The 13,528-nt window shown below is 34.0% G+C and overlaps 1 protein-coding gene across 8 annotated transcripts in view; it reads right to left on the reverse strand.

Moving 5' to 3' along the window:
• The window catches only part of LOC121406342 (inositol 1,4,5-triphosphate receptor associated 1-like), a 57,048-nt gene that overhangs the window by 15,091 nt on the left and 28,429 nt on the right, over positions 1–13,528 (reverse strand). For 5 of the 8 annotated variants that reach the window (XM_041597374.1, XM_041597375.1, XM_041597372.1 and 2 more), the window contains 8 exons: positions 13,113–13,399; positions 11,824–11,998; positions 9,997–10,131; positions 8,714–8,811; positions 7,839–7,894; positions 5,989–6,047; positions 4,832–4,849; positions 1,088–1,168 (listed from right to left, as the gene is read on the reverse strand). In XM_041597374.1, the coding sequence (XP_041453308.1) occupies positions 1,088–1,168; positions 4,832–4,849; positions 5,989–6,047; positions 7,839–7,894; positions 8,714–8,811; positions 9,997–10,131; positions 11,824–11,998; positions 13,113–13,399 (909 nt within the window). The remainder of the gene's footprint in view (positions 1–1,087; positions 1,169–4,831; positions 4,850–5,988; positions 6,048–7,838; positions 7,895–8,713; positions 8,812–9,996; positions 10,132–11,823; positions 11,999–13,112; positions 13,400–13,528) is intronic. The other 3 variants (XM_041597377.1, XM_041597376.1, XM_041597373.1) reach the window with 2 other exon arrangements.

Below are 13,528 nucleotides of genomic sequence, written 5' to 3' on the forward strand. Positions count from 1 at the left end.
TCCACCCAGGGAGCCGTTTCATGCTGTGGTAGATAATGTTTATTGGTGATTATTAAACACGTAGAAAGGATCACCAATCGTTTTTAAAGTCGCTTTTAACATACAAACAGCTTTATGAATTACCCATCTGATGATACCTGTATATGATGGGTATGCAGTAGGAAGAAATTCCTTGAAAGCTCGAGCGCCAAATAAGAGAAGCACCGGGACAATACTATGCAGCTCTTAGAAACATTGTATTAAATGTGGCATATTATTATTATCATTACCATATCATTTTCCATTGGTCGCGCAAATGGAGAAAGGACAAGTAGTACAAATAAATTTGGTAGAGTTCCAATTGATGTACTGTACATGTATCAATTGTAGATTAGCATCAGAAATTTGCAATTGATTGCAAATATTTACTTGCAACACCCCCTAAGTCAGACTTTGATCTTTGTGAAACTCCCTCCTGGGGCCTGTTGCTTAAAAAAAATTTACCTGAGAAAACTCTGGTAAAAACTGAAAACTAAGGTTAGTCTGATCTCTGCCATTGACTTTAACACAGGGCACAAACTCTGGTAAAAACAACCTGACTTTTCTCTGGTAAAAATGTTTTATGCAACGGGCCCCTGGTCTATTTTAGAGGTAAAAGACAGTAGTTGCTGCAAACAATTATTTCATGAGAAAGTCTTTTAAATCAAGGCTAATTGCCACAATATTATTACAGATCTAGATCTGGTACATTGAAATTAACTTATCTTTGTGAAATCAGGAAATCTAAGCTGAAAACCGATAATTATGATGATCACTAACACAGGAAGGCATACGCGGGACGATGTATTAATATTGCTCGGAAAAATACCTGACATTTGATGGAATTCCATGCTTATTTCTCAGCAGTTACGCATTTTTTTCCAGAGCCACTTGCCACATATTTTTTATTCATACATGTACATACAAACACTTGGGTGGTAATTTTATTGGATTCCTTTCGATCTCGAGTTGAGATGGTTGCCAAAACCGGTAGCTTTCTTTGACACAATTTAGGTAGACAAGTGCCTGGTTTTACAAGACTGAAGTAGTTAGTTAGTATATAGCCTACCTCATCGGACTCGTTGATGATATCTGAGATGGAAGGGGTCTTTCGCATGAGTTTTTGACGCACGATGCCATGCAAGGATTGCTGACGAACGAACAGGAGGAGTTGATGGACAAAAAACGTTATGACATGTTCATGGGATGATAACAAAATATACAAATCTACATGTTTGGCTATTTAACTAGACGGTCAGAGGTCGAAGGTCAAAAGGTTAGAGTTAAAAATAGGTGTGTAATTGGACAGGAGGGTCATTCAAGTTTAGATAGGAATAAAGTGTAGAAAAATTAAAGACTTGAGAGTATGAGTGTGTGAGAGGGGCAAGAGATGGAGAGGGAGAGAAAGAGAGAGAGATGGGGGAGGGGGACCAAGATAAGAGGGAGGAGGATGGAGAGGAGGGGGAAGAAAGCGAAAGATGAAGAGAGTCAGAGTCACACAGACATATAGAGAGACAGAGAAAGAAAGAAATTAAGAATGAAAGAAAGAAAGAAAGAACAAAAGAAATTAAAAAATAAATTAAGAAAGAAAGAAAGAAAGAAAAAGAATGAAAGAAAGAAAGAACAAAAGAAAGAAAGAAAGAAAGAAAGAACAAAAGAAAGAAAGAAAGAAAGAAAGAAAGAAAGAAAAAAAAGAATGAAAGAAAGAAATAAAGAGAGAAAGAAAGAACAAAAGAAAGAAAGAAAGAACAAAAAAAGAAAGAAAGAAAGAAAGAAAAAGAATGAAAGAAAGAAAGAACAAAAGAAAGAAATAAAGAAAGAAAGAAAGAACAAAAGAAAGAAAGAAAGAACAAAAGAAAGAAAGAAAGAACAAAAGAAAGAAAGAAAGAACAAAAGAAAGAAAGAAAGAACAAAAGAAAGAAAGAAAGAACAAAAGAAATTAAAAAATAAATTAAGAAAGAAAGAAAGAAAAAGAATGAAAGAAAGAAAGAACAAAAGAAAGAAAGAATGAAAGAAAGAACAAAAGAAAGAAAGAAAGAAAGGAAGAAAGAAAGAAAAAGAATGAAAGAAAGGAAGAACAAAAGAAAGAAATAAAGAAAGAACGAAAGAAAGAAATAAATAGAGAAAGAAAGAACCAAAGAAATTAAGAAATAAATTAAGAAAGAAAGAAAGACAGACAGACAGAAAGAAAGAAATAAAAAAACAGAAGAAAAAATGAAAGAAAGGACACTGTCAGAGAGAAATAAAAAGAGAGGGAATTACATGTAGATATTAAAAAGAAGACGAAACAAGAAATTCTTATGCAAAGATAAAATAAGGGGTTATTGTGAAAAAAAAATGAGAAAAAATACAAAAGATTATAGATGGGGATAAGATAGACGATGAAGCTTAAAAGTGACATTGGTCAGGAAAGGAAAGAAAGGGGGAGGCAAGAATGGGAGCTGTAAACATATTAAACTATAAATGCAACATAAAAAATGGGACTATATACATGTACACATTCATGCCTAACTGCATAATGTAAACTTGTACAATCAAATGAAGGCGAGATAAAAGTCATCATTTGATAGAGTATGGAAATTGAATAAAAAATTAATGGGGAAAGAAAATTTGAGCATGCTATAAAATATTTGTAATTATACATACACAATACCCAAATCATGCATAACAGTAGCTTGAAAAGTAGACTTGAAAACATGGTGTATTTAAGAAAAATTATACATGTACATATTGGTGCATTTCTTTAATAACATTATCCAACTGTAGAAAAGGTTTTTTCTTAGACCTTCAAATCCTAGATTATTTTTTGAAATATCTGGTAGTCATACATGTACTTTGCTGCGTTACAACGTACATCATTTTAATCTGTAAGGAGTTATTTGACAAACAATTTTTTCCTCCCTTTCTCTCTCTCTACGAAGTCCTACCTCATATTGAAAAACAATATTAAACATATATAAACTTACAGTTTGAATTAAACTTTTCCTTAAAATATTGAAATAATTTGTCATACATGTCCATTATAAAGAAAATGAATAACAAAAATACCCCCCCCAAAAAAAAAAAAATAAGTTTGGATAAGATATTGATAGAATAAGTATTAAGTAGGACTACAAATTAATAACCAATAAAATAATATAAATTGTCCCTCATGCAATCCCTGACATACCATGAAACCTATAGCATGTTACAATAGCTTGTCAATACTCCTGAACAGAGAACATACATGTACATGTACATGTATTATGAACTCATTTATCTTTTTTCATTATTCCAATGTTTTGACTTTGGTTTACAGCATGAAGTCACACAAAAAAAATTGTCTCTCCAAATGAATCCAATGAATGCTAATAAATACATGTACACGTACATAGAATGAGGAATGTAATAACAATAGAAGTAGTGAAATTACATGTACATGACATGGAGTGATTGTACATAGTATAATAATTACATGTACATGTATGGTTGTACAATACAAAATACATATTGTTAATGAGATGAATATGAAGTTTATACAATTTGATGTTTGAACTAAAATGTCACATGTCTATAGTCTTCTAAAATTTAACCGTCTCACTGGTTTCCTTAATTATACATATTTGTGTACTAATAAAGAATCAAAATAGCCTTATTATTACACTTTATCTCAAATTTGTTTTTTTCAATTTCTCTCAAGACAATTCTTTAAAAAAAAGGATAGCATTTTGAACTCTTTTCCCCCCAAATGAACTCAGTTCCCCCAAATGAATCTTTATCAGCTATAGGAGGTTAGTGTGGTCGGTTTCACAAAACACCATGTACTTTTCTTGGACAAAGTGTTGGTGTACTGTGAAACCTACAACATTCTTCTTCACCATGGAAACCTTCAGAAGTTACAACTTTCGGAGATGTTGCAAGAAAATGTTTGCAATCAATGGCAAAAATATGATGTAATTTTACAATTGATAGATTAAATTCAGCTATTAAAAAAAAATCAGTTGATACTCTTTTTTTTGTTGCCAAAAAAGCAAATCAGAAAGCAATTGGAAATTTGCAATCAGTTGCGTAACATACGATTGATTCTGAGACCCCAGTAGTCTTGCTATTGACTGTAGGTTTCTTGCAACCGCATACATTCGTAATTCCGAAGGTTCGTAAGTCCGAAAACAAAATGAGGTTCGTAATTCCGAAGGCTCATTAATCCGAAAACGAAATGAGGTTCGTAATTCCGAAGGTTCGTTACAATGAACCTTATTTCGTTTTCGGATTAACGAACCTTCGGAACAACGAAACTTATTTCATTTTTGGATTATCGAACCTTCGGAATAACGCCGCAAATGTTCAAATTAACGAACCCTTTTACGTTTTCGGATTAACGAACATCGAGGTATAGGCAATTTACGTGTTTCGGAATTACGAACCTTTGGTTTTACGAAGTGTAACCCTTGCAAACCCCTTTGATGAAAAATAACTTTGATCGACATACAAATGATACATCTGCAGAGATATAAGACAAGTGTAAAGCATGAAAAAGAACCCTCTAAAACCCTATGGGATGAATGAACATATATCAAAATATCTATTTTCCAACTTCCCAGGGAAATTGCATGCTAACAGAAGCTTAATAATATTTGTAATGATTAAAAGACATACATGTTCTTGATCGCCATATACATGGTCTCTTTTAATGGAATATAACACATTTCCAATGATAAAAAAATCCTATAGCACCATATGAGATCAACATCCCCAAAAAATGCATGCTTATGAAAAGCTTTAATGTATTTATAATGATAAAAATTCTGCCCCACGCAGAACAAAAAATACATACTTGATCGCCGCATGGCCTCTATTGAAGCAAAGGTGTTGAAAATGGAGGATAATGATTTTCAATATCGTTCAGGATCAGTGCCATAGGGCATATTGATGGGCGGTGGGGGGGGCAACAAGATAGTCTAAAGAAGACAAGTTTTCCCCCCTCAATACTGGATAACAGAAGTAGCATAGAGTTTATCTACTTAGTAGATCTTGATTTTTTTTTCATTCTTCTTTCTTCTCTCATTCCTTCCTTTTTCTTTTCTTCTTTCTTTCTTTCTTTTCTTTTTCTTCAACTGATCACCAGTTCGCAATCCACAATCTTTCAAATGTCCACCTTTTTTTTCAATCAGGATAGACGCAAATGAGTGACGTATTATGTATTATGCGCACGCCTGGTGGGTGTTTCATGAAGCTGTTCGTAAGATACAAATGACCTAGAGCACGACTGGTGATCCTTTCTTGTGCTATGTGATATCACTATGCAATTGAGTTATGACCTAAGAACATGTTCCAGTCGTGCGTAAAGTCGTTCGTACAGCTTTATAAAACAACCACCTGGTTCCTACTGTATGATTACTGAAACCCCTTGAACATGATTTGATGCAGGACTGAGCTACAGTCAACTTGAGTCAATAAATATTTGATTAAGAAACTGGGTTAAAATCTACCAAATGCAGGTAGAATATTGAATACTGTTAGTAGACCCAAAGCACAGCACAGCATTACACTGCATAAGAAGTCCATTCTGGCAAGTTCCAGGTATGTTTATAAAAATCCCACTAAAACAAAGAGAGGAAGTTCTATGGGTATATAGGCTGTGTTAATTCACACCAACAATTATATGCCAAACAATGTTAATGAATTATTAAAAAAACAAACCAATAATTATCTATAGCCTGGTTTATACCAAATAGAGCGCAGTATAGTCTATTAACATACATGTACATGTAGCCTACATCCATCTAACATTACTAAAAAGCTTCTACATGGCCAAAATTAAAATTAATTTAATAATCACTTTAATACACAGATGTAAATTTTTTTCTAATTAATGTTTTGCTAAGGGCTTCTTGTAACAACATCATAAACGTGAATATGAATCGTATCATGAATATTTGAAGGTGATATTACTCTTGAAGCCCAAGTCAGAGTGGGGTGGTTTTCACTTACCTTCATAGCTGGACTGGTTAACGTCGATGATCTTCGTAATCTACCACCTGAGTCTGAATCTGTGAGAAATGGAGAGCATATAAACATTCTTGTTGAAATGTTGAGTTTTGGGTGGTCCTTTCATGGCCACACATTGTATTAAGCTTAAAGTATATTTGCATACTTTCGTTTCCACTAATAAATTTGCGTATGTACTATTCACATTGAGTAGCAATCACACTGATTAACCTTAATTTAGATAATTGAAATGTAGGGGGGGGGGGCTGTTTTTCCTGTATTGTAATGCTGATTGAAATCTAGATGAATTAAATGTTACTTCCCTACATGGTACCTATGTACCATCATCTTTTTTCCATGTTTTCACTTCTGATTATTTTGCATGTTCTATTTGTTTTTCCTTATGTAATTTGCTTGTTTGTTATATTGTAAACATTTGTTTACAGGGCCCCCTGGAAAACAGTACATGACTACTGATGGGGCTACCCTGTATAAATAAACCGAAATAAATAAAATAAATAAATAAAGTATTTAAGATAAATGAAAGTAGTTGCAGTAAACACTGAATTCATGAGAAAGTCTGTAAAACCAGGCTTAATTGTCATTATATCATCGAGGATCTAGATCTGGTACAGTAACATAAACTGAACTTTGTGTGAAATCTTGAAATCTACGCTGAAAAATGTTCACACTGAAGATCACCAACACAGATATGCGCACGCGGGATAGTGTATTATTATTGCTTTGAATGTCGGCCCGACGCTTGACCCGAATCCCGTGCTTATTTGCTAATTTCTCAGCAATTACACAATTTCTTCCAGAATCCTTTGGCACATATTTTTTATTCATACAGACAGACACTTTGGTGGTCATTTCATTGGATTCTGTACAAAGTCATTTTGAGATCGTTACCACAACTGGCATTTATCTTTAAAGGGGAATGAAACCTTTGGAACAAATAGGCTTGTGTAGAAACAGAAAAATCAAAGAATAAGAATAAAGAAAGTTTGAGAAAAATCAGACAAATAATGAGAAAGTTATGAGCATTTGAATATTGCAATCACTAATGCTATGGAGATCCTCCCATTGGCAATGCGACAAGGATGTGTGATGTCACTGATGAACAACTTTCCCTTTGGTGGACTATAAAATACCCTCAAAATGTCTCTTTTTGCTTTTTCTTATGATGATACAAACTCTTTATCCATGATGTATTCTTAAAAAATATGTATTACATGCCCTCATGTAGACAGAACACATGATCTATGGATAGATGTGATAAAAGAGGCAATTCAAGTGAAATATATACTAAAGTAATGGGGAGAGTTGTTCACAAGTGACATCACACATCTTTGTCGCATTGCCAAATTGCTATCTCCATAGCAATAGTGATCGCAATATTCAAATGCTCATAACTTTCTCATTATTTGTCCGATTTTTCTCAAACTTTTGTTGATCTGTTTCTTTGATTTTTCTGTTTTCACACAAGCTATTTTATTGCAATGGTTTTATTCTCTTTTAAGCACCACAAAATTATTAAGCACCTTTAAAATGTTATAATCAATTTCCTGTCAACAAATTAATAAATGGACCCCAAAAATAAGTGAATTCAATTAATCCATAACCCTGAGAAATACACTTTTATTTCATTAAATTCCATCACTTTATGAAGAATTATTATTAGCAGACCATTATGATATTATAAATATGAGGGTATTTTGTTCCAGTTAAAAAATTGTTTTCAATATAATACATCAATATTATAATAATCTTTTTTATAATTTATGAGGCACCAATTATCTAGTACAATCAAACAATGAATTCAAAATTCAAAATTCAAATTCAATACTTACCATCACTCGCAAGAGAAGTTCCTCTGAGTAAGATTTTGTTTTCATGTAGAACTCTCCTAAAATATGAAAAATAACTTTTTTAAGTATTTCAATAAAATAGTGTGATTTAACAAAAAAATATTTTGTGGCATAAAACTTCAGATCTGCAAAACACAGTTTGGAAAATTTATCAAGATTTGAAATAAGAGTATGATTTCAATATTTTGTAGCAGCAAACATCAGTTTTCATATTCTATTGGTACATTTTTGACAACATGACAGGCTGTTTTTCTCTCTATTCTTTCTTTTTGTAGATGTCATAGCTGAGTACAAAAGAAATTACTAAACCAGAGACTATACGTTTTGAAGCAGTCTCTCTTTCCACAATTTTCATCTCAGCTCTGAAACACTCTCGAAAGAGGCTTTATCTCTTAAGATTCCCCCCCCCACAGGAATTTTTACACAAAGGCCCAAATTCACAAACGTGGTTTTGAAAGCCATTGGTTGAACCCATGGCTTATGCAGATTTCCTGCATAAATTATGCTTATTTGTAGAGTGGACTTATTTATTCAAAACAGAGGACTCATGAATAAAATAGCGTAATTATCCATGGCAACAGGTGTCAGCAGTGGACATTTGTTTAATATATCACTATAAATACCAGTAAGCGTAATTTCTACATGAAATCTACATAAACAATGGGTTCAACCGATGGCTTTCAAAACCACCTATGTGAATTTGGGCCAAAAAGGCGACAAAACAGTGTATTTTAGTGGGTTTTCTTGCACTGCTTGATCCATGTGCAAATATATGTCCCTGTTTGATTAATAATAAGCAACAATAAGCAAGCAAAATATGCGAAACTGTAACTGAAGCATAGAAGGGCATGACTCACTTTGCTTCTGTGAGCTCGGATCTTTCTTTCTCAAGGCTTCTCTTGATGTTCTCGACGTAGGTTACCATGACGTCGGAAGCTCTGCTTAATCTATCCTCCTACATCAGAAAAACAAAACCCATTAACATTCAAAATTAAATAATGACGAGTGCACACATGTGTATGTATAACGTCAAGGTAAATGTACGTAAGCACAATATTTGACGTCCAGATACACTGCATTTTAAGGTTTCCTTACATTTGGCATACAGTATTAATGCCTTGTTATATCCACAAATCTGGAGTTTGGGATAATCATGTTCGGTAGATTATGATTATTTTGATGACGTTGGTGATGTCGATGATGTTGATCGATTGATGATGATGATGACAACGATGATGATGAGAATGATGACGATGAGAATGATGATGATTATGACGAGAATGATGATTAATGATAATGATGATGACATGATGATGATGATGATGATAATTTTCTTGACAAGTATTACTGTATAATTACTACAATAAATACAAGGGGAATAAAGTAAACTTCAGATTCGATCACAATCAAAGTTAAAAACGTACTGTTTTGTAGCCATTCTCTCCCTTTCTACAGCTGATTAATAGCAGTTTTGTATCTCTTTGAAACAAACGACTAGAGAATAGTGAAATTTATCCATTTGCACAGCTTCTGCTCATTTTGAATGCATAAGGATGATCGTAAAAAATGATCAAACACAAATGAAATAGTTTCAATCATTGCATCAATTGTTATCATTATTGTTAAGTTATTAATATACATTGTAAATCAACCATTGGAATTGGGAGAATTCATGCCACATTAATTCAGTTAACTTTTTTCTGTCCCTGGCGTTCCAATGATTGATATTTCTTATTTTGTATTGTTTATACTGAAGTGTATTTTTGTATTATTTGCCGAATAAATAATAATAATCATAAGAATAATACTAATACTACAACTACTACTACTACTACTACATGTACTACAAACTACTACTACTACTACTACAAACTTCTACTACTACTACTACTACTACAAACTACTACTACTACTACCACTACTACTACTACTACTACTACTACTACTACTACTACTACTACTACTACTACTACTACTACTACTACTACTACTACTACTACTACTACTACTACTAATACGACTACTATATGTACTACTACTACTACCAATAATAATAATAGTAATCCTCCTCCTCCTTGTCCTCATCATCATCATCACCACCATCATCAAAACACTACGAGATGTACCGATGCATCCATACCTGTTGTACTGCACCGAATCCCTCCGCTTTACTGGCAAGTTTGACCAAGGCATACTGAATCACATCGATGTGTTGCTTTAGTTTATTGATGTCTGTTCTGGCAATCTCATCCTCCGCACACCTCCTTTCCAAAGACTACAGTGCCAACAACAATAAAACATAATAAAATATACATTATAGCACTTCTATGGATATTTAAAGGTCAAGTCCACCTCAGAAAAATGTTGATTTAAATCAATATAGAAAAATCAGACAAGCACAATGCTGAAAATTTCATCAAAATCGGATGTAAAATAAGAAAGTTATGACATTTCAAAGTTTCGCTTATTTTCAACAAAATAGTTATATGAACGAGCCAGTTACATCCAAATGAGAGAGCTGATGATGTCACTCACTCACTATTTCTTTTGTTTTTTATTGTTTGAATTATACAATATTTCAATTTTTACGAATTTGACGATTAGGACCTCCTTGCGTGAAGCACAAAATGTTAAAATAATGGAATTCCATGTGTTCAGGGAGGAATGAAACTTCATTTCACATGACAATGACGAGAAAATAAAAATATTTCATATTTCATATAATAAAATACAAAAGAAATAGTGAGTGAGTGATGTCATCAACTCTCTCATTTGGATGTAACTGGCTCGTTCATATAACTATTTTGTTGAAAATAAGCGAAACTTTAAAATGCCATAACTTTCTTATTTTACATCCGATTTTGATGAAATTTTCAGTGTTATGCTTGTTGACTTTTTCTCTTTTTATTCAAATCAAGTTTTTGTTGGGGTGGACTTGTCCTTTAAGAGTACTCGAAATAGATGATTGGTCAGTTGGTGATCACATGACAAAATATATTTTCCAGGGAAAAATCATATAGGAGCTCGATGAATCATTAGCATGCACAGATCTCCTGATAAGAAATATAGGAAGCTATACCCAGGTAACAATAAATCTCAGAAACGGCGAACAGTGGGTTGTCTCTAGCAGGAAACCCTCAAGGTTTTGGGGCACAGAAACCGATCACAGTCTGCTATTAGAAGTGTGGTAAACAAATTTGGCCCAGAATACGGACCAACTAGGACAAGATCACCCGGATTTATCATTCAACTGAAAGAAAAGACTCTTTGAACAGAGGCATAATATTTTTTAGTTAAAGGGATGGTCCTGGCTGAAAGTATTTATAGCTTAATAAAAAGAGTAGAATTCACTGAGCAAAATGCTGAAAATTTCATCAAAATCGGATAACAAATAACAAAGTTATTGAATTTTAAAGTTTAGCAATATTTTGTGAAAACAGTCGTCATGAATATTCACTAGGTGGGCTGATGATGTCACATCCCCACTTGTTCTTTTGTATTTTATTATATGAAATTAGGTTTATTCATTTTTTTTCCTCCAAGAACTAGAAAAATTGGATTGACAACTGATTCAGTGCATTAGCTATTTATTGCTGCAACTTATTTCATTATAAGGGAGACATATTATTCACACAAGTATGAAATAATGAAAAAATTATGACTTTATGTAATAACATAAGAAAGTGGAAAGTGGGGATGTGACATCATCAGCCCACCTAATGAATATCATGACTGTTTTAAAAAAATATTGCTAAACTTTAAAGTTCAATAACTTTATTATTTGTTATCCGATTTTGATGAATTTTTTTGGATTTTGCTCAGTGAATTCTACTCTATGTATTAAGATATATTTTCAGCCCGGACCATCCCTTTAATCATTTCATGAAATTGTCCACTGGTAATAAACCTCTCTTTGAACAACAAGCAACACTTTTCTAATTTTTGACATGTGAATCCTGCTTAATACCTGAACGACACCAGCATGGTCCCGTAACTCATCTTGTAAGTTCTTCTCAATCACGTTCCTCTGATGTTGCTGTAGTTTATACCTCTGTTCGAGGGTTAGACGATCCGTCTTGAAAGCAAATGTTAATGAGTTGTATTTATCTTCCACCTCCTGCTCCGTTAGCACCGCCTTTTTACTGTTGGAAAAAAAAACGCAACAAAGGAACAACAACTGTTTTAAAAAGTATGTCAAAGTTTGTCAAAGCAGGGAATTTGGGGTACTTCATTAAGCAAAAGTCTTTACGATGGTGTGTGAAGAGCATGTTTACGTTGACACCCATGTGTCAAGCCAAGACAAAAGTTCAGTAAAAAAATAATTGTTCACATTTTCGGGGGCATTTTTCACAACCTAATGCATTAATCTCCAACAATGGATAAGCTTTGACATACATGTAGCAGTGAATTAGGATATTTGGAGGTTCTTTTTTAATTTCTAGGGCTCTTTTCAGCATTTCAGAATGAAATCGCTCCGAGCCCAAGTGCAATTTTTTCCCTACATACCTGTAAGTGTAAATCCTTTTGCTATTATGCTAGCTAGGCAACCATTTTTAAAGGAGCTAATTACATTTGAACACTTAACTTTTCTCTTAGAAAATATGGCGGATGGTATAAGCTTTAATAAAAATGTCTATCACCCAATCATTCATCATTACATTACGTCAGCAAAGATTGATCTGGGCCCTGTCTTACGATTGATCGGATCAACCTCAACTATATGGAAATCCATCAACATCATATTTTTTTTCTACAGGAAGTTTGCACTATGTACTTTTGCAAAAACAAAGAGCACACCGAATTTTCAAGAAAACTGTGAATGTATAAATATTCATGTACATCATATCTAGCAAAGACTTTTAAACAGGGAGGCGCGATAGCTCAGTCGGTAGAGCGGGGGGTTCGTATTCCAGTGACCCAGGTTAGTGCCCTTTGGTAAGGCATTAGTCCTCAGTACCAGGTCCTTCGGAGAGGACCTTAAGCTGTTGGTCCTCTGGTTGCTTGCTTACAAGCATTCATGCTTTCGTAGCAATCAGGTAAAAAATCACCACCAATAAAAAAAACAACAACGTGCAGTTCAGATGTTGATATTGCTGGCTTTCCATAGTTGTGGTTGATCGGATCAATCGCAACTTTTTGTAAGATGGGGCCTGGGTATTACAGTATCAATAAAGGCTGCAGTGGGCAACCAAATATTTCAAGGTAAATTTACCGGAACAAAAGTTTAATCGATGAAAATCTGGAAAAATCACTTACTCTCCTTCCCCCTTCTTCAAGCCCAGAGCCTTGAGCAGCGTCTCCGACAGGATGGAGCTCTTTCTCTGCTTCGGCTCCCCCTCTCCTCCTTCCCACTTGACCTCCCCTTCCTCTTTAATGGAACATTCCAGTGGTACCTCCACCTTGCACGTGTCTGTGGATTCGGTGACAGTCTCAAGGGATTCCAGGGTGCCGTTGGGTAGGAGGCAGGTGTCCTCTGAGCCTTCCTCGGAAAGCTCCGGCATCGGGGCGTGGAGCTTGAAGACGGGCCGCTTGGCTTTCTTTTCCTGTAAAATCAAACGCCAATTGATTTTAAGTTTCATAACAAACAAGAGAAAAGAATAATTAATACTTTTTAGGTATCACTGCATGACAACCCTTCAAAAACATACAATTATAGTATATTACATTTTATG

This window comes from Lytechinus variegatus, chromosome 19 (genome assembly GCF_018143015.1).
Source record: "Lytechinus variegatus isolate NC3 chromosome 19, Lvar_3.0, whole genome shotgun sequence".
NCBI classification, from domain to species: Eukaryota; Metazoa; Echinodermata; class Echinoidea; order Temnopleuroida; family Toxopneustidae; genus Lytechinus; species Lytechinus variegatus.